Genomic DNA, 27,684 nt, shown 5'->3' with positions numbered 1-27,684 from the left:
TGTTGATGTTTTAGTTTTCAGAGTCCTGATCTGCCTCTCAGCTGTTACAGTAGCTGCAGTATGTGTTGATCTAAATGAACCTCCATCATAGACTTAATCCAAGTCTACATTTGTGCTTCATAAAATCAAATACAGACCAATGAGTGACGTCGAGTTTCGCTTTGAGGCCTCAGTGGAAGGACAGGATATGAGGGAGAACTAGTAGGAAACTCAGAGTGGATCTTGGCAGGAGTTTCCAGGAAAAATAAGAAAAGCTCTGAAGGGCTGCAGGTGCAGACTGGGTGTGTTCAGAGGGGAAACAAGCTTTGACCATTTGAAGGACTGGGAAAGCACTTCAGCACAACACACAGAAGTAGTCCCATTCATGTGCAGATGGACCCAGACGTTAATGACGGAGGAGATGCTTGAAAGGCGTCTCTCCTTCGGTGAGGTTAACTGAAGAGAATTTAACAGTCAAGCCCGGACAGAAATCACACAATAAGCTCTGGTACAAAAAAAAGTTTAGGCTGACATCTAGTGGTTTCAGTCAGAGTTACATGAACGTGTTGATGACTGAGGAAATACAGACTTACTGTCTTGTGCCTATCAACAGAGGAGGATAGTCTAAAAGGTATTTTCCTATGCCATCATATCAATAAACTGCATGCTAACACTTTCTTTTATTAATTTATCACTTTAGGTGCAGAGTTTAGGTCGCCATGCTTTATTATGACTGTTAGAATCATGACTTATGTCACTGGAGTTTGGCGAATTGCCTGCTTTGGTTTTGGTTTTTAATCATCACCAATTTGCAAAGCACTTTGGGCTGCATGTCTGCATGAGAGGTGTCAAACAAATATATCAAAGAAATACAGAAACACACAGATAGAGTTTGGTTTGTGAGCACATAGACAAAGGTGACATGTGAAGCGGTGGCGGGTGTCAGCAGGGGCCCAACGTGTTCATCCTGCCATAAAACTGCACTAGCATCTTCATCAGCCGATGCCAACAGGTCAGCCAGAAGTCGTGTCACTGGCTCCTTTTACTTCCATTCATTCAAGCCTGAAGACAGAAGTCATGAAACAGATGTCACCAAATACCTGACAAGAAGTTTACCTGAATGAACCTGTTACCTGTTGATATTTGTATGCAAATGAAGTGAAAGCTAATTGGACTGGAATTTGAATATAGCCTAAATATAGCCTCAAGACAACAAACACACTGAGGCACAGATGTTTGAAGTATAAATACCTCTCAAAAGTAACATGTTTGTTATGTCGTTATTTAAGCAATGCTAAATTAGCATTAGCAGGCCTTTCTGACCTCCGCTCCTGTCTCGTGGGGGCTTTCTGTGCACCTGGCTACGTCACAGGTTAGGACGAACTCACCTGGGTGTGGCCAGAGATGACTGCAGTCTCAGACATTTACCAAACACTGTCCGGCCACACGCGCAGGTCGAAGCGATGAACGGTGGCGTTTAAGTTCAGCTCGGACTCTTCTTTTATTGTTTTGGAGGACTTTTATCTCCCACTGGTTTTTCTCTCTTTATTCGGAGGTTTTTGTAACCGCAGCCTTCTGTCATCATGCGGGGATCACCTGCCGCCATCGTCCTGCTGTCGCTTCTACAAGGTAATCTCCATTTCTGTACATATTGGCCTCATGTTGTCTTAAAAGAAGTTGAGCTAATTTGATTTTGGGTTAAAAATTAAAAAACAAAAAACAAAAAAAAAGTCGACTGAAACCACCCAAGCTGAAAGTATCGGTCACATGACTTACCGTGATGATACTGCTCATACATACTGGACGTACGTGAAGTGGATGGATGTCTGCTTTTTTTGCAGTCTATAAGAATATGTTTTTATTTTCTTATTAATATTTTCTCTTGATTTGGAGGCTCTTCCTTATACTTCCAGTCTGGGAGCCCAGAAGGTGACCCAGCTATGTTTCCAAACTGCCATTTTTTCTAATCTTCCACCTTATTTTTAAGCCTCAGTGTGGCCTGTCTACGTTAAGGTGCAGGTTGATTCGACAGGTTTCATTCCAGCTGAAATGTTTGCCTGGTAGTTTCACAGTAAGCTGTTTCCTGTGTCTTTGTCTGTGTCACCTGTTTTTCTGGTTCTGCCACTTTCAAATGAGCTCAGCAGTCGAGAGAAACCCTGACCCACATTGTTTCAGCCTTACACACTTTACTTCCCCTGCATTTGCCGAAACGCAGGCTGCTGCTTCTGTGAACTGGCAGCATCTTTGCGGCGCTGCGACACACAAATACACAAAGTCCTGTTTGTAACCGTCTGCTTGCCGTCCCTCCACAGTGTCCCTGTGCATTCAGGTGATTGTGCCTCAGCAGGAGCGCAGCACAGCTCTGTTTGCCTCAGTGATCCTCCGCTGTGACTACTCCACCTCCGCAAACCTCCAAGATGTCCTGGTCACCTGGAGGTACAAGTCCTTCTGCAAGGACCCTGTGCTGGAGTACTACTCCACAGGTTAGACACAAGACACCCACACCAGAAGAGCATAATGGGGAGAAATGTGATGGGATATTTGCGTTGGCAGGCTTCTCTCTGAACTGCACTTCTGATGTTAAACAGAATACCTTCATGCTCTCTGAAGAAATATGAAGGTGTTTTAGCTGTAGACTCCAACTGCCCTCTTCCCAATTCTAAACACTTGGTAATAAATGAAGAATTTATGTCCTCTTTAATCAGCCACATGTCCACCACAGAGAGAAACCATCAGGATGGTGAACTCTGACCTCTGTATATCATTTTCTAACACATTGTCTTCTGTTGTTAAACCTGCGACTTGTCAGACTTTGTCGGGGTTACAGCAGTGGAGTTCTGGACTCGCGGGAAACACTGTCATGTGTTGTTTTCATGAAATCTTTGTCTCCGGTTTTTGCAGCGTACCAGTCTGCACTGCAGTTAGGCCAGGACCCGTCCAATGACTGTCCAGATCGCCAGCGGACGGTGCGCACGGTGATCCAGAAGAGGGGGAGCAGCGAGCCGACGCTGGGGTCAGATTACCGCGAGCGCAGGATCACCATCCAAAACAGTGAGTTCATGCAGACGTCACACAGTCCCATCCAGCACGGTTTGTGCTCAACGCAGCTGTGAAGAGAATAAGATGAAAACTCGGGTCTTGACACACTTTATCATCCATTTTGTACATTTTTTGCCTTACCTATTATGTGGCTTATTTATACGGATAACCGCTTAATAATTAAAGTTTTTATCCTTTAAAAGCCAAAATAATCACTGGCTGTGGCTACTGTTTTTCCAATATTTTATTTAAGGTAAGACACTGCAGGTGGATTAGATAAAAATATTAACTAGCAGCCATGAAACTCCTCCAGTTCATTATTACTACATTACATTACTTTTTTGTATTACCAGTTTTCTGAAATGGTCTATTTATCTACATATTTAAATATACAAATAGTGCTTTATCTAATTAAATCTGCTTAATTTGTATACATTTCCAGATCAGAGAGCTGAGCATTAGATAAAGCTGGTTTGACAGTTCTGTTTCATGTTGTTGACATTAGAGCCAAAGGTTTATCCAAAAGAAACGTGGACCTCTTGTTTATATCCCTCCATAAAGCAGAAAATACTGTCAGCAGTCACAAAACAATACATTTTGCCTGGTTTTTGGGAATAAAATGAAACATAAATCAGGCTCTGAACAATATGAAGAAACACTTGTCTTTAAAACCTTCAGTGTGTAGATGGGAATGAAACTGGAAATTGAAGTGATGCTGAGGTGGAGATTTCTCCCTTAAGTGGTTGTATGTTTGTGTTATGTTGTTGTTGTTGTTTCCTGTGTTGGTCAGAGACATTTAGTCATTTTTACGGAAGGAGACAGCTGGGTTGTTTAAAATTTGTGTGTGTGTGTGTCTTTATACAGAGGCAGACCTGGTGATCAATGAGATCATGTGGTGGGACAACGGGGTCTACTTCTGCTCGGTCGATGCTGCTGGAGACACCTCTGGAGACTCTGACAAGGAAGTCAAACTCATCGTTTACCGTAAGAAACAAAAAGAAAACATATGTTCAGACACGCTCTCTGCAGCTCATACTGCTGATGTTATTAGATATAAATGTGTGTGACTTTATATTTCCCTGATGGGAGCTCCAACAGAATCAGGGACAGAGTCACAAATCACCCTTTTCTTTGGACACACCACAATTAGCCTGTCTCTTCCTCTCGTCTCTCAGACTGGTTGACAGTGTTGTTCATCATCATCGGAGCCCTCCTCCTCATCATCCTCTTCTGCATCTGCTGCTGCCAGTGCTGCCCTCAGAGATGCTGCTGCTATGTTCGCTGTCCCTGCTGCCCGCAGCAGTGCTGCTGTCCTGAAAAAGGTAGAGAGCGGGCGCCTTTTAGAAGGCTGTCTCCGTCGGTGCTCCGACATCCACAACAATGGGCTGCTTGTCAATGTGCTGTCAGAAATACACAGAAGACAAATAATACGGCAGTTAGGGAGTAAAAACAAAACATATTGTAAACTTTTTTTTGTGGTTTAAAGGAGAAGTTCACATTTTATTAAGTCAGTCTTAAAACATCAGTCACATGACCACACAGACACTGAGAGACTTATTTATAGCTGTAAACATTCCTCAATCAAGGATCATAGGATCCCTTCCTAACTTGATTTAAGTGTTAAGTGATGGGGGATAAAATCAGTCCTTGTTCTGTGTAAATGTGCGTTTTGAAGTTTAGCTGAAGCTAATATGAGGCTTCAAAAGTCTGAATTAATCAAATTAAATCCTCCTAAGTTACTGTGTCTGTGTGTTACTATTCCTCCACCGGAGCTCAGCAGAGAAACACTGCCTGAGGAAATGGGGGAACTCTGCACTAGAAAGACTAATTTTAGAGGATAGACGATTGCTTCGACTATCTCTGAAGGATGATTAGCTTCAGCTGAACTTCAGAAGGTATTTTTACACAGAACGCCGACCACAGAGATCTCTTATGTTGAGGTAGCGACTTCTTAACGGCCAATACAGAGAGGAGAAACGATTACAGCGACAAATAAGCGTACACAATGGCCGTATGAGACAGACTTGAAAAAGTATCCTTTAAAGAGTAGCTGTTGTTTCAACAAGGACTGGAAAACACGAACAGTTTCTGCTTCCAACTGTAATCCAGAGTAATGTTAACCTACCTCAGGACAGAAAAGTAAATGACGATGCACGTCATAGGTTACCTTTCTCAAAGCAAAATCAGTGTTACCTGGCAGGTAGAAAGCTTGTTGCATACTTTGGAAAACTCTCCCTCTAAAGTCATGTTAGCCACTGTGCAGCACGTAGTCTGTGTACTCAGAGAAGACCTTCCCGTGTTTATGAGTATGAAAGAATGTGCTGTCCTCGTCTTTCAGCGGTGATGCAGCATCGTATGATGAAGGAGGCTCAGAGGGCCATGGTTCCCTGGTTAGGAGGACAGCCAGTGTATGGACCAATAAGCCAGGGCTCCTCTCAGATGAACCCGATGCTCTACCCCGGTACACACACACACACACACACACACACACACGCCGTCTGTTGGTTTTCATTCACCTGTCACCTAACTTTATTTTGTGAATGTTTCTGTCTCTCCAGGATCTGTTTCAGGTAAAAGCATCCCTTTGAAGCCCATGCCGCTCCCTCCTCCTCAGTCCTCAGCTTACAGCATGCCCCCTCCCGGTGGTCATGGTAATCACACCCCTGCCAACACCAATCAGATGCTTGATTACCTGGAGAGCCAGGTGAGGGGGATGGACATGACCAGTCCTCTGCTACAGGTATGTAACCACCCATGTTCTCTGATGGAGCATCTGTTCTGGTGGCTGGTAGAAGTCATGGTACGGTTAGGGTCCATTTATGTTCGATCGGAGCTGATTTGTAAGATGCGCTGTCAGAAAGAGAGAAAAGCCGGAGAGAGGCTTCCAGAGCTATGCCACCATCCGGCCAGCAGCTCTGACGGAGCAATGCTCGACTCAGTTGGTATTGTAACTATTGATGGAGGGCTTCCGAAAGGATGCTTAGCTGAGACGGTAAACCACCCAGACCCTGACACGTTTGTCTCATCATCAGTGTAGTTAATCGATGGCAGCCTAAACATCAGCCACAGCTATTACATATATGCCATTTTTGTTGTGAAGGTAATGTTTTATTTCATAAGCTAAGGGCTGTACGCCTCCACTGTACAATAACACAAAATCTTTGGAGACCAATTTTGCTTTTGCTGTTATTCCCAAAGTTGAAATTGGCAGCAGTGTTGGATGTGTGTGTGTTTGATTGACACCTGTCAGGGCGCTGGTTGTGTCATTTCCTGTTGGTACAAAATGGCAAAGTGCAGCATTTCTTGTCATACTGTACCTGTGAATTTCACTGAAATGTACAAGTGGTGCTTTTCGTTTGTGTTTACTTCTCTATTTCTTCTTCTTCCTCCTCCCATCAGTCCCAGCCACCTCCACCTCAGCACATGCAGCAAGTGCCACCTCCTCCCCAGCACATGCGCACCACCGTCCCATTTTCCCCCGGCCCTCCCAGCATGATCTCCGCCCTTGATGATGGCCCGACAGAGCGTCGCATTATCACACTTCCACCACTAAGGGAACAGCAGGGCAGAATCCCACCCCCGGCGCCCAAGACTCGCCCCCCGAGCTCCAGCGAGAGCAGCCGCAGCGGCTTCGGCCGCCGTGACGAGCGAGGACCAGGGGGCAGGCGTTACCCCTCACCCACCCGGTCTAGAGGCATCCCCAGGAGCTACAGCGAGGATTCATTGGACGGGCGGAGTCGCAGCGGGGCACGAGGAGGCATGGACCGCCCCCGCTCCCGTTCCAGGGATGACCTGTTTGACAGCAGGTCCAGAGGAAACTACTCCCCCCCAGCATCACGGCGCCCGAGAGGAGGGTCCTGGAGCTCGGACGATGAGGCCAGCAGCAGGAGAGGAGGAGGCGGAGGGAGGAGAGGAGGCGGAGGCTGGGCTGAGAAACCTCCCAGCTACACCGAGTACGAACCTGGACACAAACCTGGAGCGCGGAGGAATGACCGCTACTCCGTAAGAAACACGCTCCTTTAGCTGGTAGACGCACATTCGTACTACACCAACGCACTTTCATCAAGGCAAACGCACACACGCTCAAACACACAGTCGTTATGAAAGCAGCCTGAGTTACACCGATTGTCAGTGAAGTGAATCTAAAGTTAGTGTGTCTCTCTCAGGACAAGAGTTCTCGCAGTGGCACCAGCATCATCATCTGAACCCTGCAGCTGTGAAACGCCCTGCGACCTCTGGTTCAGAGAACATGCACACCTCACTAGAACTGGGAGCCTTGTTGTCTCTGGCTACTGGTAAACGTTAAAATGCCGCCATTTTTATATTTTTAATAGAGTCCAACTCTTTGATTACCTGTTTGATGAGTGAGCAGCGGGCAGAACGATTCATAAAATGTGAAACAGAGATTCAGACACTGGGAATAATCTTCTTCCTTAGAGTGTGCAGGTGGGAAAAGCAAATGTTTGATGTCAGAAAGGAAACTTATTTGGTAGCCTGTAATTTTTTTTTTTTTTAAGATATTGCTTTTAGAAAACCGAGCAAATCTTGACTGTGACAACTGAGCAGAATTCTGGGATATTCCCCTCTGCTAGTTCATCAGTGTAAAGCAAATATTCTGAGGAGATTTGGATTAAAAGCCTCCTGTTACGTGACTCGTACACAGTGTGTGGCTTTGATAATTTCTCCTCCTAAGACAGTTTGTTTGGCAGTGACACAGCTGATTCTTGTCTTTTGATAATAATCATGAAGTGCAGAACGGATGACTCTCAGGGCCAGTAAATTAACAAAATTGTTGTGACATTAGCCAAGTACTATTTAAACCCATATAAATATGAATAGACTCTTGTGAATGCTGAAATTTGTTTTTATAGCTTTTTATAATTTTTGTAAATAGTTACTTCTCATATAATCTGGATGTGTTAATGTACTTATTTGACCCTTGTTTTGAAGTAAAAGAGGTACATTAACACTGTATCAATAAAATTCCAGTGTGAAGGATTTAAGGGATCAATTGTGTTTTCATTAGTTTATTATCACCTGAACATGAGGATTGTTTGGATTGAAGGATTGTTTCGCTGCCTTAGCATGAGCTCTATATCTACAGAGGGTGTGAGTCCTCTTCCACAGAGTCTGCTTTGTTTCTACAGTAGCCCAGAAGAGACAAACCAAACTCTGGTTCTGGAGAGGGAATTCCATATTTTTAGTGGACACCGTAGGTGAGGTGAGGGGAGCTCAGTTGGTTGCAGTCTGAAAACTCGCCACTAGATGTTGCTAAATCCTTCACACTGGATCTTAAACATCATCCTCCATATAGATAATGATAAAGTGGTGTTCGAACTTTTGTAAGGTGAATTTAAGTATTTACACTTAGTGCTTATAAATAACTGTAAACTAATGTTCATGGTGTTAATGTAGGAAATTAAGTCATGTCAACAATGTTGCTGGTCCAAAATGTTTTTTTTTTTCTTTTTAAGTTATGGTTGTCAGCACAATATGAAAATGTAATGCTATGTTGTCAGTGTACAGTTCAGGAAACTTAAACACTTTCTTTTCTACCCTCTTACTTGTATCTTTCAGAAATACACATTGAACATTGAATCACTTACACATGGAAAGTTGTTGAGTTGTTGGACGGTCCATTGATGTTTTTAGGTTTCTCTCTTTTTTTGTTTTTACATTGTTTGTGTTACTAATTTCATTGATAATAAACATTTTACCTTTTGGGTAGAACACAGCTGTTTATTGCTCTTATTTATTATTTATCCTGTGTTGGTATCTCCATGACAAAGTTCACAGTGTAGAGAACATCATCATTGCACTGCAGCTCAAAGACAGGCTTGCTGTATTTTCTGAGGCTTTAAGAAAAACACTGCAGGCTACAGTGAATTCATTAAAATAATGAAAAAGATGGTGAACATTTGCACAATCTACACTATTTGGAATGTTTTGTCAGAATCAACAACTTAAGGAATTTTGCATGTTTGTCATTCAAATTTCACCTCTTTTTAAAGAAGAATATGGAGCAATCACATTAGGAGTTGATAGCCGATCATAACAATCTTACCAAAATTTTCTGAAAAATTCATGTTGAAAAACAACTGTTCAGTTTACAATTCTTTAGTCATCACATGCAGCTAAAGAGTCTTTCACAAGATTAACCACAGCAGATTGCCCTCACAACAGAAACGAACTGTCTGAAAGCCGAAGTCATATTTCTGATTAGAGCTGAAAGGATTAGCTGAATAATTGATTAGTAAATGAACAGAAAGTTAAACAGTTTAAATAATTGATTGATTGTGTTAGTCCTTTTTCAGATGCCATTCCCTTGTTTCCGGCCTCTCAAATGTGAGATTCTATGTGCTTTTGCTTGCTTTTGTTATTTTTCCTGCGTACACTGTAAAGTACTTTGGGTGCGCTACAAATGCGATACATGCTTTTTCTCTGTCTTTTATTATAATAAACTGAATTTCTTAGGGGTTTGGACTGTTGATCAACATTTTTCACTATTATTCACTTTTGTGTTTGTGTTTATGCTTAGAAATGAAACAGACAGTTGCCAGATTATTAGGTACAACTTGAAAAATCTAATGCAGCCTCAGCCTTCAGCCCTGCAGTACAGTAAATCCCACCTTCATGAAGGTTAAAATGCTCAGTTTGAAACTCTCTCAGCGAGTCGTTAATTAAACTTTATGCTAATTTTGGATGTTGTTGAATTGTAATGCATTATACTGACAAGTGTATCTAATATTTTGTCCATCCATTTATATCAGTGAGGTGAGACTTAATATTAGAAACTCCTCTTTGCATGACACATCATAATTCAACAGCACTACGGAATCAGACATCTGATTACATCTTTTGAAAAAAAGCTTTTATCAATGTTGACAGACCGTTTGACTTCCAACATATCTTATCTGTTATCTGTTATCTGACTTTATTCTTGGGTTATAGTAATTTTCTGATTTTATTTTATTGTAGTCCTATTTATAATAATAATAATCATAATTATCATTATTATTGTTATTGTTAGTGGTAGTGGTAGTACTGACAGTACAGCCTCCAAAATGCTAAGTAGAAAAGTTAAAAGACATTATCTAAATCCATGAATAATTACTGATTAATCATTAATAAAAGTCTAAAAGACGACAGCCAAACTGACTCCAGACCAGCCGTTTGTTATGTCGAACTGCGGCTGCGCAGTGAAGCCTTGTTTAAGTCGCGCTCTGATGACGTTGCAGCGAGAGGAGGTATAGGTTTGCCACGTCGGTCTCTGTGCAACGCGACACTGTTGCTCCTGAAGCCCAGCTCCAACTTTTAAAACCGTTTTATGCTTTGAACCGGGCAGAAAGCGGCCCCGCAGCATTGCCGGTGTCGTCGTGTCTCGTCGCCGCAGCACTGCAGTCGGCTACACTGAAGCTGGAAGGCGGAGAAATGCTCGGTGCTGTCCGGACTCGTCAGGCTGGAAGCCACACAAGTGACTGATGCATCCTCGTTCAGCTCACCCCCCCATATGTTGTCGATGTTGTGTGAGTAACTGAGGCTTTACGGAGCTTTTTCAAACCATCTAGCTTTGGTCCCGCACGCGAACAGCTAGCTGCTAGCTTACATTACTGTATTTTTAACGTCTTTGTCTGAGTGAGCGAAGTTTCCGCCGTGGACCAAACGACAGCGCTGCCTGATATCATGATTCAGACAGGCAGCTTTAGAGCAAGTCTTAGCAAGTCTGCCCCAGAAAACAATACCTCCTGTCAAAGTGTACCCCTCAGAAAAGTCAGCACAGTCCGGCAAACACACCAGCTCCATCTCTCCCGCTTCTTTCAACCCTCTTTAAAGGACTTACGGTGTGGCGAAAGCTTGCAACGTGTTGCACTTCCACAAAATGACAAAATAACGCCCCGCAATCCCTCAACTGCAGCCGATTTCTCTCTCACACACAGTTCCTGTTTTCACTTTTGACTTTCAACCGTAATTCTGGTCCCTGGTGTGCGTTTTTGTGTGTGTTAATGTCTGTTTCCTGTTGAAGATTTAATGATGTTTAACGTTGGAGCTGCACGCTGGCGGCAGAGCAGCTGCAGTGATACTCTCACTCATGTTTCATGAAGCCTTATCGGCATAAAGGAAATGCTGATATACAAAGAGGTTGGATGTTATCTGCCACAGGTTTGTGTTTCACTTTTGCAGCCTATTACTGGCTGATGATGTGAGGCGGGACTACTTTTTTTTTTTTTTTTTGTAACCCACTGAGCAGTGATGATAAGATAAATTCAACAATATATTGTGGAGTCCAGTTACAGCTTCACCAGCCAAGAGGGGACTTCATTGAATGGCATCATAGTTCAGGTGGCAGCTTACAATAGTTTGTTTTGTCCAAAATCTGAAAATATCTGCTTCACCGTCACATGAGATCAATAACAGGAGCAAATCCTCACATTGCAGAAGCTGGAGGCCGAACGTTTGGTCCAGTTGTGCTTGAAAATTATTAATCGATTACTTAGATCGTCGCAAGTTAGTTTTCTGTCAATTGATCGATTCGGCTCTGCTTTGTAGACAACAAGTTCAAAGTCTGGATGGCTGCTGTATTGTATTTAAAACATCTCACTGTGTAACAAATCAGCCTGTCAGGATTTCACTTTTGATTGACTTCCACTTAAAATGAATCCTTTTTGTAGTGCGTTAAAAATAATTGGGTTGCAGGTGATAAATAGTTTCATTATTAATCAGAAATATCAGTCAGATGACATGTTGAGTTTGCATGTTTTGTTGGACTAATAGTCCAAAACCCAATCATATTCAGCTTACGACTTAAATCAGACAAAATATACACATTTTGTACATTTTCTTGGATTTAAATGGGTAATCTGTTATTAAAGTTGTGACCACGTAACGGCGGTGTTCCCATTTCAGATCTGCCTGAACAGCTCTGTTGCCCCGCCCACAGTTCCTCTCTTCTACGTGCTCTCAATTCAATCCTAAAATGCCCCCCCCCCCTCCAAAAAAAAATAATAAAAAAAATCATCTAATCATGTGATTGCGCAGTAAAACAGGCTGTGTGTTGCCTCCACAGTGGCCTGCAACACGGGTCTCCTCAGGCCAACTGTCTCTCATTAAGATAAGATAAGACTTTATTGATCCCAGAAATTTAGTTGTTACAGCCAGCAAGTATTAAAGACACAAAAACACACTAATACAAAGGAATTACAGCTGCTGTGACAAGCTGCCGCTCGCACGACGCCATCTTGATTATTAACATCCAAATCATTAACAAGGTTCTGGACATTTAATTATTTACTGTCAACGCTGAAACAGCCAAATCTGATTCTTCCAAACAGCCGAACATCTGCAGGAACTACACGCGACACTGATAGAAAACTGAATTTAAAAAGCAGATTTGTTTGGACCACAAACCACATCTTGACAGCTAGTTTTTGCGTGAGTATCTGTCATATGTAGAGCTGATTGGTTGTTGGTACAACAGCTGGTTTGACATGTTGAAGCAGGAGAAGCTCAGGTATAGTCAATAACAATATAATTAATATCTGCATTCCATGTAGGTGCGTCAGTGTTGTCTTTGTTGCCTCGCTGAAATACCCGAAGAGCCACCGTGGATGTCGTTATTTCCTGCTATGATGAGCTGAAATATGTGAAGAAAGCCTGTTATCAGCATTTACAAATAGTACCCACACGTTCGAAGTTGTAATGTTGGAGTTGAGAAGAGTTTTGGGTGTCTTATTCAGATAGTGTTTCGGCTGACGGGGTGTTAGTGTCAGCATCTGATTCTGTATGAAGTGTCTGCTGACGGCTCCAGCACTGAAAGATGTGTTAGCTGCTGAGTGGATGAGTGACGGTAAACTCCTCGTCAGTCGTTTCATGTAGACACACACACACTGAGTTCATCATTGCCTCTTTAAACACGTCCAGCAGATTGTTTCCCAGTGTGACCTTAAGCAGGCGCACACACAGGTCTGATACTGTGGGTAGTTGTAGATTTTTGACAGCTCTGTTTGCTTTGTTACGCAATAGTTTGAGAGTAGCCAGGAGTGTTGCCACCGGGAAGACTTGGATGTTTCTCTGATCTGGTTGCATTAGCGGATCTGTTTGTATGAAGTGAAACAAGATAATTAAGTCAGCCTCTGTACGCTCCGTTGACAGTTTATTAGATGTGCCTAAATAAACCGAATGCAGTCTAATTCAACAGTCCGGCAATAAATCCTCCCGTCATGGAGGTTATAATGCTCGTTTTATATTGAGAGGACGCGTTGATTCAACTGTACGATCACTTTAGAGGCTGTGGTTTGTGGTGGAGTTGTATTGCATTATATTGAAAAAGTTACACATGCCTCAAATATTGGAGACACCTCTCAGTGTAATGCTCATCAATTCAGCAGCGCTACAAACTGCACCCTTAAAATGACCATGAGGTTTACACCTCGCTAATGCATTTATGGCGTTAGCTATTCCTAACGCCATAAATGAATCTACTTGAAGAGCAGAGGCTGTCTCAGCCGACCCGTGCCATATATTTACTGTGTGAGTGTGTCTGTTGTTTTTAGGCTGTTGTCTTGTAGACGGCTTACCACTGCTGCTAAATTGTTTCCTGGGGAAAACCCTGTCAGCTTTGAACCGCTGACATGGTTAAATGTCGTGATAACATGTCAAATCTTTTCATCCAAAATGGGTTTGATGAGGACTCATGAAAGCGGTGCCAAACTCAAGTCCTCCTTCTTTCCGCCTCCGTGGATGAACATGAGCGTGTTTGTATGTTTCAAACTGCAGCAGATCTTCAGATTTCACACCAAACTACTTTGACCGAGTGAGGTTATTTCACAGGCGTTGCAGCGTTTTTCAAGGAAATCATGCAAATCATGCAACAGGACTAAACATCGGGTGGCCTTGTCTTTCATTAACGACAGTGACAGATGTTTGACCTAAATCTCAGGAGCACCACTAAGCTCAGCATTACTAATTTTCCTGCTTCAGATAGCGAACAAGCCAGTTTGGCATAATGCTGATTCACAAGTGATGGGGACAGTAAATAAAGTTAAAAAAAAATTAAGTAACGTCCAAAAAGGGAAAAACAGAAGTGAGAACCAGCTGAGTGAAAGACGCCGCGCTCTGTTCATTAACATCGCTGCTGTTTACAGTGTGTGTCATGTGAAGCAACTGCCTCGAAACAGAACTGTATTTGACTGAGCTGAACGTTTGTAAATGTTGATTAAGCCTCAGGTTTGTTAGTTTTTAGTTGTCAGGTTTTTTTGTTAGACTTTTATTTTTTTATATTTATATTCACCTGACTTCTCTTGTTCTGACTCGTCTTTCCGTTTCCTTCGCAGTGGCCTGGCTGTACATGGTGGCTCACTGAGGAGAACCAGAGGAGTCCCGGCGGCTGTTGGTTGGTGGGCGGCGTCCGTGGTTGCCACGGTAACTGGCGACCATGCCAGGAGGTCGCAGGGGTCCCAGCAGACAGCAGCTAAGTCGCTCTGCTCTGCCGTCCCTGCAGACTCTGGTTGGAGGCAACCTCGGCAATGGCACAGGCTTCAGGAACAGGTGCGAGCGCGAATGAATTTCAGTGCTTTTACACTTTAAACCTCGGTGTGTATGAACGCTTTGTAACCTGATCTCTGTTTCACACTTTAAATCTTGTGACAGAAAGGCTTTAATGTAACTGTATTCAGACATACTTCAGAAATCACAATTTTTTGACATTTAAATTACAAAATGATTAACGAAGCCAAACCTGTGAGAGAGTTCAGGTGGCCGTCTTGAGTCTGCAGCCACACTCAAATGGCATTCGTCCCTCACTGCACGTGTCCCCCACGTCCTGTTAATCATGGAAACACACTTAAGCCGTCAGTGGCCACTCCACCCCAGCATCCACCTGTAGCTTCTGAGTCTACGTCCCCAAGGGGAGATCTTAGTCTTGTCCATCCCTGCAGAGCTGAGCTCTGGTCGGAGCTTAGACACCAAACACAAACTAAACATGTTCAACGTTCACACATTAATACATTCCAGCTGGTCCAATGTCACAACATTGTAAGATAAAAAATGGCATAACAAGTCCCTGAAGCCCAAAGCGATGTCTTCACAAAAAAGACAAAAGATACTAAGATAAGATAGTAAGTAAGTACTAAGTAAGATAGATAGATAGATAGTAAGATAAGATAAAGATAAGATAATTTTTTATCATGCGAAACCAAGAAATCAGAAAATCCTCACAGCTGCGATATTTGTAGTTTTGAATTAATGAAAAGTTATTCAGAATTAACTGTTTGTGAAAGTAGAAAATAGATTAATTTTCTATTGATTGGCTGTTTAGATTATTTGCTCAGTGTCTCTTAAAACTGGCAGGATTCCTTTGAAGGTTTGAGGAGTAGAAAGCTTTCCTGTGTAAATGCTTCTGTAATTTTTACTCCACACTGCATCACAGGTGTCTCTCTCTGAGAGTTTGCGTTAATTGTCTTCTCCCAGGAGCAGTAACTCGGTGGGTCTGTCTGCGCCCCCTCTCTCGGCCCTCATTACTCCGGAGCCGGTCCGTCACTCGAGGATCCCCGAGCTGCCGTTGGACAGCAGCCTGCTCTTTGAGTTCCTGCTCTTTCTTTACTTGCTGGTGGCCTTGTTTGTCCAGTACATAAACATCTACAGGACGGTGTGGTGGTACCCGTACAGCCACCCTGCTGCCTCTACCTCGCTCGTAAGAACATACATACTTCACACACACACACACGCTGCTTCTGCTTTCTTACGTTTACCAGTGAAAAACCCAAAGTCAAAACCTACACTCACCCTAAACTTTAACACTTGACATCCCAAAACAAAGAGCTTGTTTTGTTTTTACGTGTACCCTGAATTAGGTGATAGCTTGTGCAGGTCACTGCGAACAGCATCACTGATCTGTCCATTTAGAGCTCATGGCAGAGTTTTATGGGGCAGGTTCGGGTCTAACTTTAGCATGTAAGATTTCACAATGTTTTTGTGGAAAACTGATGACGAATGAGTGAAAGAATGTGTTATCCTCCCACAGAACTTTCATCTAATGGACTACCACCTGGCTATCTTCATCACAGTCATGTTGGCCAGGAGACTTGTTTGGACAATAGTTTCAGAGGTGAGTGCACAGATCTGTTTATACAAGCAGCCAACATGCTTGAATGCTCATAGTCCCTGTGGGAGTCAAACCCCGCTGAGGGCAGTGCGGCCGTTCTGAGCTGATTGTGTCGTCTGTCTGGTCCAGGTGTCTCAGAGCAGCGGCGGATCACTGCTGCGCTATGTGGTTCTGATAGCAGCTCGGCTCAGCCTGCTGACCATGTGTGGATGGGTGCTCTGCTGGACGCTGGTCAACCTGTGCAAGAACCACTCTGTGCTCAACCTGCTCTTCCTGGGATACCCGTGAGTCTTTGACCCCCCTCACCCCCACCCCCGCCGTCTAAAGGCCACGATTAGCTCATAGAAGCTGTCATCTGACCGTGTTTCAAAGCAAAAGTGTTTACACCTGTTCTGAAAGGCTGCAGTTAAAGGAGGGACAGAAGGTCTGAGGAGTGAGAAATGTACAAATGGGGATAACAGCACACACTTTCTCTCCTCATTCATGGTCACTCACACACAAATTGAAGTTGATGTGTCGAGCTCAAACTGTGCTTACTGTGTGAAGGTCAAACGTTACGGAAAGAGTCGGATGCAGCCCCTGATTCTGACGACCTAAAGACGTGGGCTGTAGTTGCTTGTTTGAAAAATAGTGACTCACCTGCATGCACAAACACACACCCGCACACATCTGGACCGGAGCCAGAAGCTCGGTATCCATCCAAATGTATCGCAAATTGTAATCAGCAAAATAAATAGTGAATGAATGCTTCCATCCGCTACCATGATGCGATAATTAGCAGTTCATTTATCAAGATGAGCATTAGGTGGCACCAGTTCTCCAGTGTGGTGAAATATGTCATGGCAGAAGAAATAAGCAGCTGTCAATGTGGGGAAAAATGCTGGCCGTATTGCCTTTGTCCTTGTTTCAGGTATAACTCTGATGAACTTTAGAGCCTTTTCGTCGCTCCACACTCAAGTGATGTTTTAGTGGAGCAACAGCTTCAGTGGATGTTTAAGTCACGTGCTCCATGTACGCCGTGATTTATTCGCTGTTTCCGCTTGACGTAGTTTTTTTTTTTTATGGATACACCAACTTTTTCCCCTCAGCCAAACGTCAGAACTTTTATGCAATATTTCTTTTTTTCCACTCAAGTTTTTTTTTTAATGCAAAAATTTAAAGTGGATTAATGGAAATGCATCTAAAATGGTGGCCGGTCGAAATCTAACTTGCCACCCGTGCGTAAAATCTTCTTGATGCACGAGAACCACAATACTCTGATCCCACATCTGTCATCTTAACACCTGACCCAGGTTCAGTTATGTGTCACCAGTTTTTCTAGTTACTGTGGCGTCTTTGTCTCTTTATTCTGTGTATGTGCCTAAAAGGTGAAGGAGTGAATCATATATAAAACATTTTCATACACAAACATGAAATTGCTGCTGGTGGAAGAAAAACCTAAACTTATGAACATGAAAAAGAAACACAAATGAGTCAATCCTGATTTTCAGAACAAATGGTTCACGTAGCTGTAAAGCTACAATGCAGTAATACTCTGACAGTGAGCGTGATGCTTGTGTTTTCTGTGTGTGCAAATGGAAATGGAAGTTGTGGACCCAGCCTCTCTTAATATGTCTCACCCTTTTAAATATGCATGATGTTTTCACATCATACATCTCCTTCTCATCTTGCCGTCATTGGAAACTAAAACCCGCTGCTCTGTTCTTTTGTCCTCGTTCACTCACCGCCCTCCTTCCATGCCAGATTTGGTGTGTACGTCCCGCTTTGCTGTTTCCATCAGGAAGGTGGGAAAAGCCAAACGGCTCCGGCCGACTGCGATTACCCAGCCGACCACCAGCAGGCCGAACTCACGGAGACCCCGTTCTTTCGCCCACGTGACTTCCTCTTCCTGTTACGGGAGAACCTCAGAGAGCAGTTCTCCAGCCCGCCGCACATGCCGATTCACACCTGCCCACCACACACACACTCGCACACACCGGAGTTGATTCGAGCAGAGGTGGAGGAGCTGAAGAGCGACTTCAACCGGCGAATCAAGGAAGTGCTGTTCAACTCCCTGTTCAGTGCTTACTACGTAGCCTTCCTGCCTCTCTGCTTCGTCAAGGTTGGTATCACTTTTCCCCTCTGAGATTTTTTTGTTGATGTTCAGGCATGTCCAGAGCACTCATGCTCCACCGTCCCTTCAGTACCTCTCCAGCTGCATACACTCTTGAGCTTATCCTTCTCTAACACTGTTCTTTATGTCCATAGAGCACCCAGTACTATGACATGCGCTGGTCATGTGAGCATCTGATCATGGTGTGGATCAATGCGTTCGTGATGCTGATGAGTCAGCTGCTGCCCCCCAGCTACTGCGACCTGCTGCATCGCTCGGCGGCTCACCTGGGCCGCTGGCAGAAGCTGGAGCACGGCTCGTACAGCAACACGCCTCAGCATGTGTGAGTGGCTCTTTTGTGTGCACACGTTTTTACACACACAGAGGTTTAAAAAGATGTCTGTATGTCTAACTGTGGTGCCGATCTGTTCTGCAGGTGGTCAGAAAGTACCATTTGGCCTCAGGGGGTGTTGGTACGACACAGTCGATGTCTGTATAAGGCAGTCGGACCCTATAACGTCGCTCTGCCCTCTGATGTGTCCCATGCAAGGTTTTATGTGAGTATCTGTCAGTTGATGTAACCTGCACATTATTCACTTAGATGCTTGAGGGCTGGACAAAATAGTAAGAACACCATTACAATATAATACAATGCAGCACCACCAAGTACACAGCCATGGAGTTGGTTCCCTTCAGGGTATTATATTGGGAAAAATAGCATGAAATAAGCTGCCTTACATGGTGAAATATTTGTATCACTCAGCCACATATTTGATGTGTTAAGGTGGATTCCTACCTCTGCGTTAAGGGGTCAATATCACTGAACGAAACAATAGAAATAATTAAAAGTAATAGAAATTTCAGCCAATAGTCAGTAATGGAAAAAAATTCGGTAATGAAACAAACTGAACATCCTCGTTACCCCCTCAGTGTAAATTAAGCTTTAGGCAGTTATTAATGACATCATCTAGTGGCTTGATAATGCAGTGAGGAACATTAGGATCTGTCTGGTTCTGCTCACCGGACGACATATTGATCACGTTCACTTCACAGTAATCAATCGAAGCAATGCGTCACAGTGCGGGGGAGGAGGAAAAAGCGCAGAGTTTTTACAGGCTGTGGAAAGGAAAAACAAACAGCTCAGTCAGTGATATTCTGTTGGGGGTTGTGTGAGGACAAACTCAGAGCACCAGCAGAGAACGAGCAGCACTGCAGGTCAAACATCAGCCTGAGGACAGTCTGACAGTCACCAAGTGAACACACGCTTTACCCAATATGGTCTGCGTCAAATTGGTGTTAATTAATCAGTTATTAGTGACAAAATTAATCTTATAAAATGGTTAAAATGTCTATCCCAGTTTCCCAGACATCAACGTGATGGCATCCAGCACTCAAGGAAATTCAGTTTACAAGGCTACAAAAGAGAGAACAGACAAGCATCTTCATAATTAGAGAAACTGACCCCAGAGAATGATTGATGTTTTGTTTAAGATATTACTTAAACAGTGATTTCCTCTACATTTTGGCCTTTGTAAACTGTTTATCCATACATGCCTGTAAAATGGTGCATTTTTATGAAACCATAACATCATCACTGCAATGTGCGCATACCTACTGGCCCGGCATGCTTGTTTGGGAATATTTTGTAAAACGAAGATCTTATTTATTTTATTTGTTTTTAAGGAGGGGAAAATATCTGTTTTTAGTACACCCTTGTAAATGTATACAAGAGCTCATTCCACCTTCTTCACACAGACTGAAACAGTGACTGCCTGTATCAGCTTCTATTACACCCTTCAGGTGTTCATTTTATTGTGTCCACCCCCTGCGTATCAAATATTTGCCTACTCGGCTATATACCTTCAATATGCTCTGTAATATTATCTCTTCTGATCTGGTCTTCCTGTGTGTTGGTCTTGCAGTTCCTGTTCCACAAGCCATTGCGGATCCTGAACCTGCTGATCTGGATCGAGTCCAGTGTGGTTTTGTACCAGTTATACTCTCTGCTGCGCTCCGAGCGCTGGAACCACACTTTGTCTCTGGGCCTTATTCTCTGCTGCAACTACTATGTCCTCTTTAAACTGCTCCGAGACCGCATTGTGCTGGGCAAAGCCTACTCCTACCCTCTGTCCTCCAACAGCTTGGGGCTCAAGTCTCAGTAAAGGCTCTTCGCAGCGAGACCTCACCTTCGAACTCTGGACACAGAGGGGAGACGGGTGGAGGTCCGGTTAAGACCAGAGAGTTGATTTAGCGCTCACGCTTGGAGGTTAAGGGACAGACTGTGAACTCATAATCGTGTTTTGATACGGTTCTATTTTTAATGCAATGTTTATATATACCTATTTAAAAGAATATTTTTATTTTGTATACTATTTCGAGTTACGCCGGGCATTACCACGCTGACGACATTAGCATGTTGTGTTATGTTGTTGCTAGGCGACAGGGAAGTCAGGGAATGCCAGGAGGTGACTTTCACCAAAGATATTTTAAGTGCAGGTGGCCAATCACAAAGCGGGAATGGCTTCTGACAGTCAGTTCAACCAGACGGGCGATTCAGAGCAGTGGAAGGAGCAGTGCCTGAGATCCTGAATCCTGATTGGGCTGTTCTGCTTCAACCCTGAGGCTCCAGAACCTGTGAAGACTCTTTGGGGTAACGTTAGCACTACACAAACACGCAGTGCTCTCAGCGTGTTTTCACTGGTGATTTCAAAGCAAAAGTTCAACGTTTTGGGAAAAGATTTGGTTTCTAGTGAAGAATTCAATTAGAAGATGGACATGCATCCAATAAGAAGCCATAGCCTGCAGACAGTTAGCTTAAAATTAGCAGAAAGACTGGAAATGGATAGCCTCGTTAAGTCCAGTGATAAGATGATCTGCCTACCTCTGAAACTCACAAATGATGAACATATTATGTCTTCTTTGATTAATTTGATAAAAAAAAAACCTCATTTAAAATGACAATTTGCCATTTTACTGCCGGTTATGTGCCGGACTATTTCTTGTTTCTTGGCCTTGAGCCGTTGTCAGACAATCACGGAGACTCCACTAAGTTCCTGTGCCACTGGATGTGGTCTGGCATATTACCCCCCTCGTAAAACAGCAGTTGTCATTGTTACACATCGATTTGGAGATAAAACATGCTAATTACTGAGCTATGGAGGTGATGATAGGCCGATTTTATGACCTTTGGACAGAGCATTGTTTTTAGTTTACCTTTGTACCAGATAAGCTAACCGGCTGTCTGCGTTAGCTTTGTATTTAATAGGCAGATATGAAAGTCTAACTCACCATGAAAAATGGAAATGTCTATTTCCCAAGATGTGGAGCTGTTTCTTTAAGCAGAGCCTCAGCGTTGATTTGGACCACCAAGCTGACTTGAGATCAGCCTGTAGGGAAAAAAAAAACACCGTAGGTACTCTCATCCACTGCCTCTGCAGAGATTGCTGTATTCCTCCTCAATCACTTTGTTACTGTGTGTTTACAATCAGTATGTGCTTGTTTCTCATCATTGGCTATCTGGAGGGCAGTTACAGCAGCAGTCTTTACAAATCAACACCCGGGTGTCAACAAGTGAGATGGGATTGAGATGCTGTTGGCATCCTTAAACTCAGTCTTGTCCTACAGCCCCACCTGCCGTGGTGAGGGTTACTTCAGAGTGTAAAGCTTGAAGGTCTGCTGCTGTAACCAGGCGATTAATTTTTAAAAATCATACCGATGTCAAACCACACTCTGACATGCTGAAATCTTCTGTGATTCATTTGTGCTCTTAAAGGTCACCCAGTTGCTCTTTATTTTATTCAATTTTGGTGCCTGAATGCTTAAACCGTAATGGGATTGAGGACCATATCCCATCATGTCGATCTCTTTGTGCATTGGATGTAGATAACAGAATGAATGTGGCTGATAATAAAGATTTCTATTGGTACGTCCCAGGACCTAACCCTTCTCCCACTGCAAGCATGTCATCGTTTGACAGGAGAGGATTTTTAATAGTGACATTTCCACGGGCGGTGAAGACAGCTGGAGAGGAAAGACGATGTATGTCACCTCATCACTGGTTCATGTATTCCCAGTTACCAGAATGGTGTTACAAACAGGCTGCCTCGCATGCCGTTGCCTTTCTGTTTAGTCACACTTGTTGAACATCCTCTTCCTCTTGAAGGTTCCTCTCGAGCCTCCCCTCCTTCACCGGCACTAACCTGCAGTCAGTGCATAATTTGGGGCAGGATTTAGGATGCGTGCCGACCCGAGACCCCCTTCATCAGGGGTAGAAAACCTGAGAGTCGGTTTTTCCTGTGCTGTCGTGACTGCTTCAGGCTGGTTTCAGGTTGAGTGTAAACGAGGTGGGATGAACCAGTGCGTTCTGGATCACCGGTGCTGTTTTGTGAGAGCTAGCTTTGATTACATGCAAACGCCATACATGTGCCCATTATTCTGCTTTGTCAGCTCCTTGGTGCTAAAGTTTTGTTTGCGGTCATTTTCCACTTGAATGTAGCAAATATTTCAACTGAATGTTGCTGTTGAGTAGAATCTGCCTGTTTTTTTTTTTCGTAGTTGGTAGCATCACCGAGCTACCAATTGAGCCTCACCACTGAAGTTTCAGTTTTTAATGGATGTGCCGTTATGTTCCCTTAAACACAGAAAGGAGACATCTCAACGTTTGCTTTAAATTCCTGCTTCTGTGTCAGTTCTTACTTGAATGATAAGTCTTTGCTCAAATAACACACACTGTCTGCGTTCTTGAAAACCCGTAAGATTACAGCTGAAAAAGAGAAATATGGAACAAGATTTGGAAAGATTTTAGAGTCTGTCGCCTCTCGACCACATTGCCCAGAAGTGTACTTGATCTCCCTCTAGTCTACAAGAAATTTGAAGATAGGTTTTTAATTCAAATTGCTGCCGATGATGTCGATCTGGGTCCCTGTAATTATAAAACTTGCTAAAATTAGTCATTTGTTTTCCATGTGCCATATGCCAGGATGCAGTTGCAGACTGTTGGTTGAACCTGTTGATGAACGTGTCAGTGCTGGAGAAGTCATAGGAGCTGGTCCTCATATTTCGGCTTTTTTACAGTGTTCAGTTTCCCCGCAGCATTTCTCAAAATGCTTTTTGACAACTGAAATAAAACATGGTGTTTAAACAGAGATTGTGTTGTGGATGTGATATGTTGTATGAGCAGGCCGAGAAGAAATATGGGACACAGTTGCTTATTTCAAAGCATATATTTCACAAATGTTAAACGAGGAGAAGGTAAAAAGTGCTTATGTAGGCCTATGCTAAGTCTGCATAATGTTTACTGCAAGCACCTGCAATGTTTTATCTTGGCCACCAGAGGGAACTAAGTATCAAAGTACAACATTCAACAGCATGTGCTTCATATGACAAGTAATCCGAGTCCTCTGCAACCTTTTAATATGCTGTGTAACAAGTTGAGTGTTCTTCCAAAACACTGTTCATTTACACTATGCTTGTAGATAACTAGTGTGTCCACTGAGAGTAGATACATGATAGTTTGGAGAGAAACTGTTGGCACCTTTGGTAGCTGACTTGTACATTCATCCACAAAAATCATCAGTTTCAGTAGAAAAAATTTTGACAGTGCAATCTTTAGTATTAGCACAGTAAAAAGGCTATGATTCATAGTGAAACAGTTTGCCCAGTCCTGCTCCTTGTAATCTGAGAGCCTGTTGTTCCAAAACTTCTATTTGCATCAGTCCATGTTCCAGATCAGATGATCCTCCAGATAACTTTATTATCCAGATAAATGTTCCAAGAAGCAGATAAACCTGCTTCTGTTCAGCAAAACCACATGACACGTTTCCCCAGTTGACCCCAATGTCACTTTTTCGTAGTTTAGAAATGTGAGCGCAGATGCGGAATGAAGCATAAATGAAACGAACATGTCCTGTTAACAGAATTTAGTGTCATCTCTGGATACTGATACTCGTGTGGGAGCAAAAAACAACACATTGATATTTATATTGTTACGTCAGTGCTACAAGTAATGGGGTGAAAAGTGTAGATTCTTGTGGCCCCATTATTGCAGTGTGATGTATGAGGATGTAGTGGGCGTATGCATTCTTGGGCTACACTCATGTCACCCTCAGTCGACCCTTTCCTCACCCCTCTCGGCAGTCCACAAAGTTTCCTTTTATCCAGTAGCAGATCTGAGCATATTTTAGAGGTGTGATTCTCACCGCTACATTAAATTCCTGAGACGCCCCTTGTCGCTCCACCCACTGATGCCCAGAAAACACACCTATCACTTTCCTCTCCCAGCGCCGGCGCCGCCCATCCCACATCCGGGCGTAGACTCCTGACCCACTGGCACCGGGCTGTGCATCACAGTGCTGGTACAGCAGGTCCGGCGTCTCTTCACCGGCCCGACAGAAACGATACACCAGTTGGCCTGGACGGTCATTATCAAATCCCGAGAAGTGGACTCGTCGACCAGGCAGCCTCTGAGCCGGGGGGCTGACTCCTAACTTCATGTGGCGGCGTTTGTGGGGTTTCTTGAGTTCAAGCAAAGCGTAGTCATAGTCCATCCCAATGTCATTAGCATTCCCCTTAATCCATCCTTTGGGGACATGGGTGCGCTTGGCTCTGATCCACTGGAACTTCATTTTGTCGTTGGTTGGTGGGGCGTAGGGAGCAGGGCCACCTTCAACATGGTTGGTGAAGTTGGAGGGAGGGTAAAAAGACGATGGCTGGGTGTCTCGTTGCTTGGGTTTTAGAAACCCAACGCGGAGCTTTTGGGCTCCTTTCACATAGTTTTTACCATCATGAACACAATGAGCGGCTGTGAGCACATGACGGTCCCCAACCAACGTACCAGAGCACCCAGTAGACAGTTTGACAGACACTGAGAACGGATACTTAAGCAGGAAGTTCTGCCCGGCAATGCTGAAACGCCCATCGTGGCCGAAGATCTGTCGCTTTCTCCTGACACGTGACCGCTCTGCCTTCCCAGACGACCCCGAGGAGTAGGCCGGACTGGTGTTTGAACTGGGGTTGTAACCATAGATCCCAATGGCGGTCTCAGTCAGTTGACCATTGGAGTGGAGGGTCTCATAGGCCAGAAGACGCCGCAGGTCCCAGTAGCTTGGGCGAGGGGCTCTCTTGTGGCATTCTGGGTCACAGGGGGAGCCAACATCCAAGCGGGCTTGAGACAGGAAGTGAGGGGGTGGTCGGGCCTCCGTCTGCTGTGGGAGGACCACAGGGACACGCTGGAGAACCCACTGGGGGCGGGCGGAGGAGGAAGAGGAGAAAACAGGGGGAAGGAAGAGGAGAAATAGGAGGGAGGTAAACCTGTGGATGTACAGGAGGACAGATCAGGTTAACATCTGTGCTTGACTCATTCACTGTCAGACCAAACATTTCTGCAGAGCTCAAGTGGTTCTGTTAAACGTGACCGGATGTCTGAGCCCCTTTTACTGTCTGCATGACACGCAACATTCCTAAAAGCAGCATCATGGATTTACCATAACAAGCATGGGAGTTGGGGGAGAGCGTTTCAACTTGAAGAATTTTTATCTGCGCTGGAATTTGGCAGCAGTGAACTATGACTGTTTTTAATGCTGCAAAATTGACAGACAGGGCAAAGATCAGGCCCTGCTAGGCTCTGATGGAAAATTCCTAAAGTGGGCCGAGGGAATGGCCTCAAGTCTGCAAGAGTGGCTGAATAACATTTTGTTGCACTGAATATCAACTTTTTTTTTTTTTTTTGTAAATGGGTTAAGAGTGATCTAAGCCATAGTTTGTTATGTTTAACACACTCTCTGTTCCTCATATGGTGCTACAATACACACGACTGTCATTTGGAGTCAGAGGAAAATGATGCAGATATATAATAAAAGTATGTTAATTAATAAATCTTAAGAATGACATATCTGCATCTTGCAACTAATGACATACAGTAAGAAAAAGGCCATTTGGCTCCAAGCATTTTGATTCTATTGATTATCTATCGTTTTTATCATGACATTATGATAACAGTGCAGTTAACATGAATTTCTTAATTTTGATAACTTCGTCCTGTACACGTTTCCCCTGTTTGACTGACTCTTCTACCTTCTGTAAATGCCTGAATGTAACCGCACAGACACACCTGACGTAGAGGTGACTTACCGCGGCGGCGCAGCCCGGGAGCGCATGGTTTGGCTTCTGCAGGTGAGCCGGTGGTTGAACACTGAGGGGAAACCCCTCTCAAACCAGGACAGGCGGAGCCCGCGATGGGACGTAAACCTGTGCACACTCCTGCTGCAAAACACAAGACACTTCACGGCTCTTTTCTCAGGACCAGGCGGCTTTAATGAATCCGCGACCGTCTGGAATCGTCCGCAAACTGATCGAAAGCTGGATCATCGTGCGCTGCTGGAGGAGGTGCTCTCCCGTCTGTCTCAGCTCGCAGGGTCACATCTGCCGACGCGCATATACAAAGTGAGTATGTCCGACCCCAGCACGGTCATGTGACTCATCACATCACTGCTGCTGGTTACCGATTTACTGCTGTTCATCGTGTTCATTTCAGGCGACTCCTCTCACTGCGGCTCAGCACGAAGGTTCATGATTGGATCAAATGCGCGCCTGTGTGTGTTTTACTTTGAATTGTTTGGTAAACAAGTATTTTCACTTGGTGACAGTTTTCAGCACACTTTTGACACTCAGATTTAAGAGGGCTGTATCTAATGATTACTTTCATGATCGATTAATCTACTTTGATCAAGTGCTAGTTTTGTTTGTAGAATTTCAGAAAATAAAGGGTCTATAGTTTATAACCAATGGCTTTATTGATGTTCAGTAGCCCATTTACTAATGTTTTATGTCAGTTACAAGCCAATAATTCCATTTTTGAGGTTGCCAGGTTGAGAAACATCTCTCTGTTTGTTTGGTAGTAACATTACAAATATTCAATGAAATGAATGCCTATGGGTTTTTATCACTTCTAAGATGTCGATTCTGCAGTTGTGCTTGGAAAACGGTTGTTAATAAATGGATTTTGCTCCAGAAGATTCATTAGAGGGACTTCCTGATGAATTAAAGAGCTGTTAAGAAAAGTGTCCTGATGGAGGATTGTCACCTTCCAAAGGAATTTTTCACAACTTGGCATCCCAAAAATTCTTCTTAATGTCTTAACGAATAAGTAAATGATGCCTTAACCATCAGACTTACCTTTACTGTAAGTCCACTTAGGATGTGGCACTGCAATTGTATATTTGTATAGAAACACAGTTATGCTGGGTATTCATTAGGGTGTACAGTCCCATCGTCATTGTACTGCTTCAGTCTTGTAAAGCAGAACGCTCCGAGGGGCTGCTCAGAGTTTACAGCCACTTGACGTTTTGTTATCAACAGGACGGGCCAAAACAGCTGGACGGAGACATGTGAGGCCTGTCCAAAACGGAGGTCGTACACAGAGGAAATGTGAGTGCAGAGAGCATGATGGAAATGGAACTTGAGGGGTGTATCGTACTGT

At 43.8% G+C, this 27,684-nt stretch overlaps 3 protein-coding genes across 3 annotated transcripts; 2 read left to right on the top strand and 1 right to left on the bottom strand.

Annotated features, from left to right (window-relative positions):
• The first annotated feature begins 1,429 nt into the window (after positions 1 to 1,429).
• Positions 1,430 to 8,746, top strand: ildr1a (immunoglobulin-like domain containing receptor 1a). Its single transcript, XM_076738190.1, has 9 exons — positions 1,430 to 1,608; positions 2,292 to 2,462; positions 2,881 to 3,030; positions 3,883 to 4,002; positions 4,194 to 4,340; positions 5,357 to 5,479; positions 5,577 to 5,758; positions 6,418 to 7,020; positions 7,185 to 8,746. Exons 1-9 carry the CDS (start codon positions 1,563 to 1,565, stop codon positions 7,221 to 7,223), a joined length of 1,581 nt encoding a protein of 526 aa, XP_076594305.1. The 5' UTR covers positions 1,430 to 1,562; the 3' UTR covers positions 7,224 to 8,746.
• Positions 8,747 to 10,292: 1,546 nt separating this feature from the next.
• Positions 10,293 to 23,354, top strand: tmem39a (transmembrane protein 39A). Its single transcript, XM_076731162.1, has 9 exons — positions 10,293 to 10,544; positions 14,349 to 14,562; positions 15,484 to 15,706; positions 16,037 to 16,120; positions 16,247 to 16,401; positions 17,861 to 18,218; positions 18,365 to 18,552; positions 18,646 to 18,766; positions 20,132 to 23,354. The coding sequence occupies exons 2-9, from the start codon at positions 14,450 to 14,452 to the stop codon at positions 20,369 to 20,371; spliced, it is 1,482 nt and encodes a 493-aa protein (XP_076587277.1). The 5' UTR covers positions 10,293 to 10,544; positions 14,349 to 14,449; the 3' UTR covers positions 20,372 to 23,354.
• Positions 23,355 to 23,422: 68 nt separating this feature from the next.
• LOC143321043 (serine protease 23-like) lies at positions 23,423 to 26,629 on the bottom strand. The gene is made up of 2 exons (XM_076731148.1): positions 26,337 to 26,629; positions 23,423 to 25,517 (listed from the first exon to the last, which is right to left on the bottom strand). Exons 1-2 carry the CDS (start codon positions 26,360 to 26,362, stop codon positions 24,329 to 24,331), a joined length of 1,215 nt encoding a protein of 404 aa, XP_076587263.1. The 5' UTR covers positions 26,363 to 26,629; the 3' UTR covers positions 23,423 to 24,328.
• Positions 26,630 to 27,684: the final 1,055 nt, after the last annotated feature.

The sequence above is a fragment of the Chaetodon auriga genome, chromosome 1 (assembly GCF_051107435.1).
Source record: "Chaetodon auriga isolate fChaAug3 chromosome 1, fChaAug3.hap1, whole genome shotgun sequence".
In the NCBI taxonomy this organism is placed as follows: domain Eukaryota; kingdom Metazoa; phylum Chordata; class Actinopteri; order Chaetodontiformes; family Chaetodontidae; genus Chaetodon; species Chaetodon auriga.
This window is presented reverse-complemented; position numbering and strand designations above follow the sequence as displayed.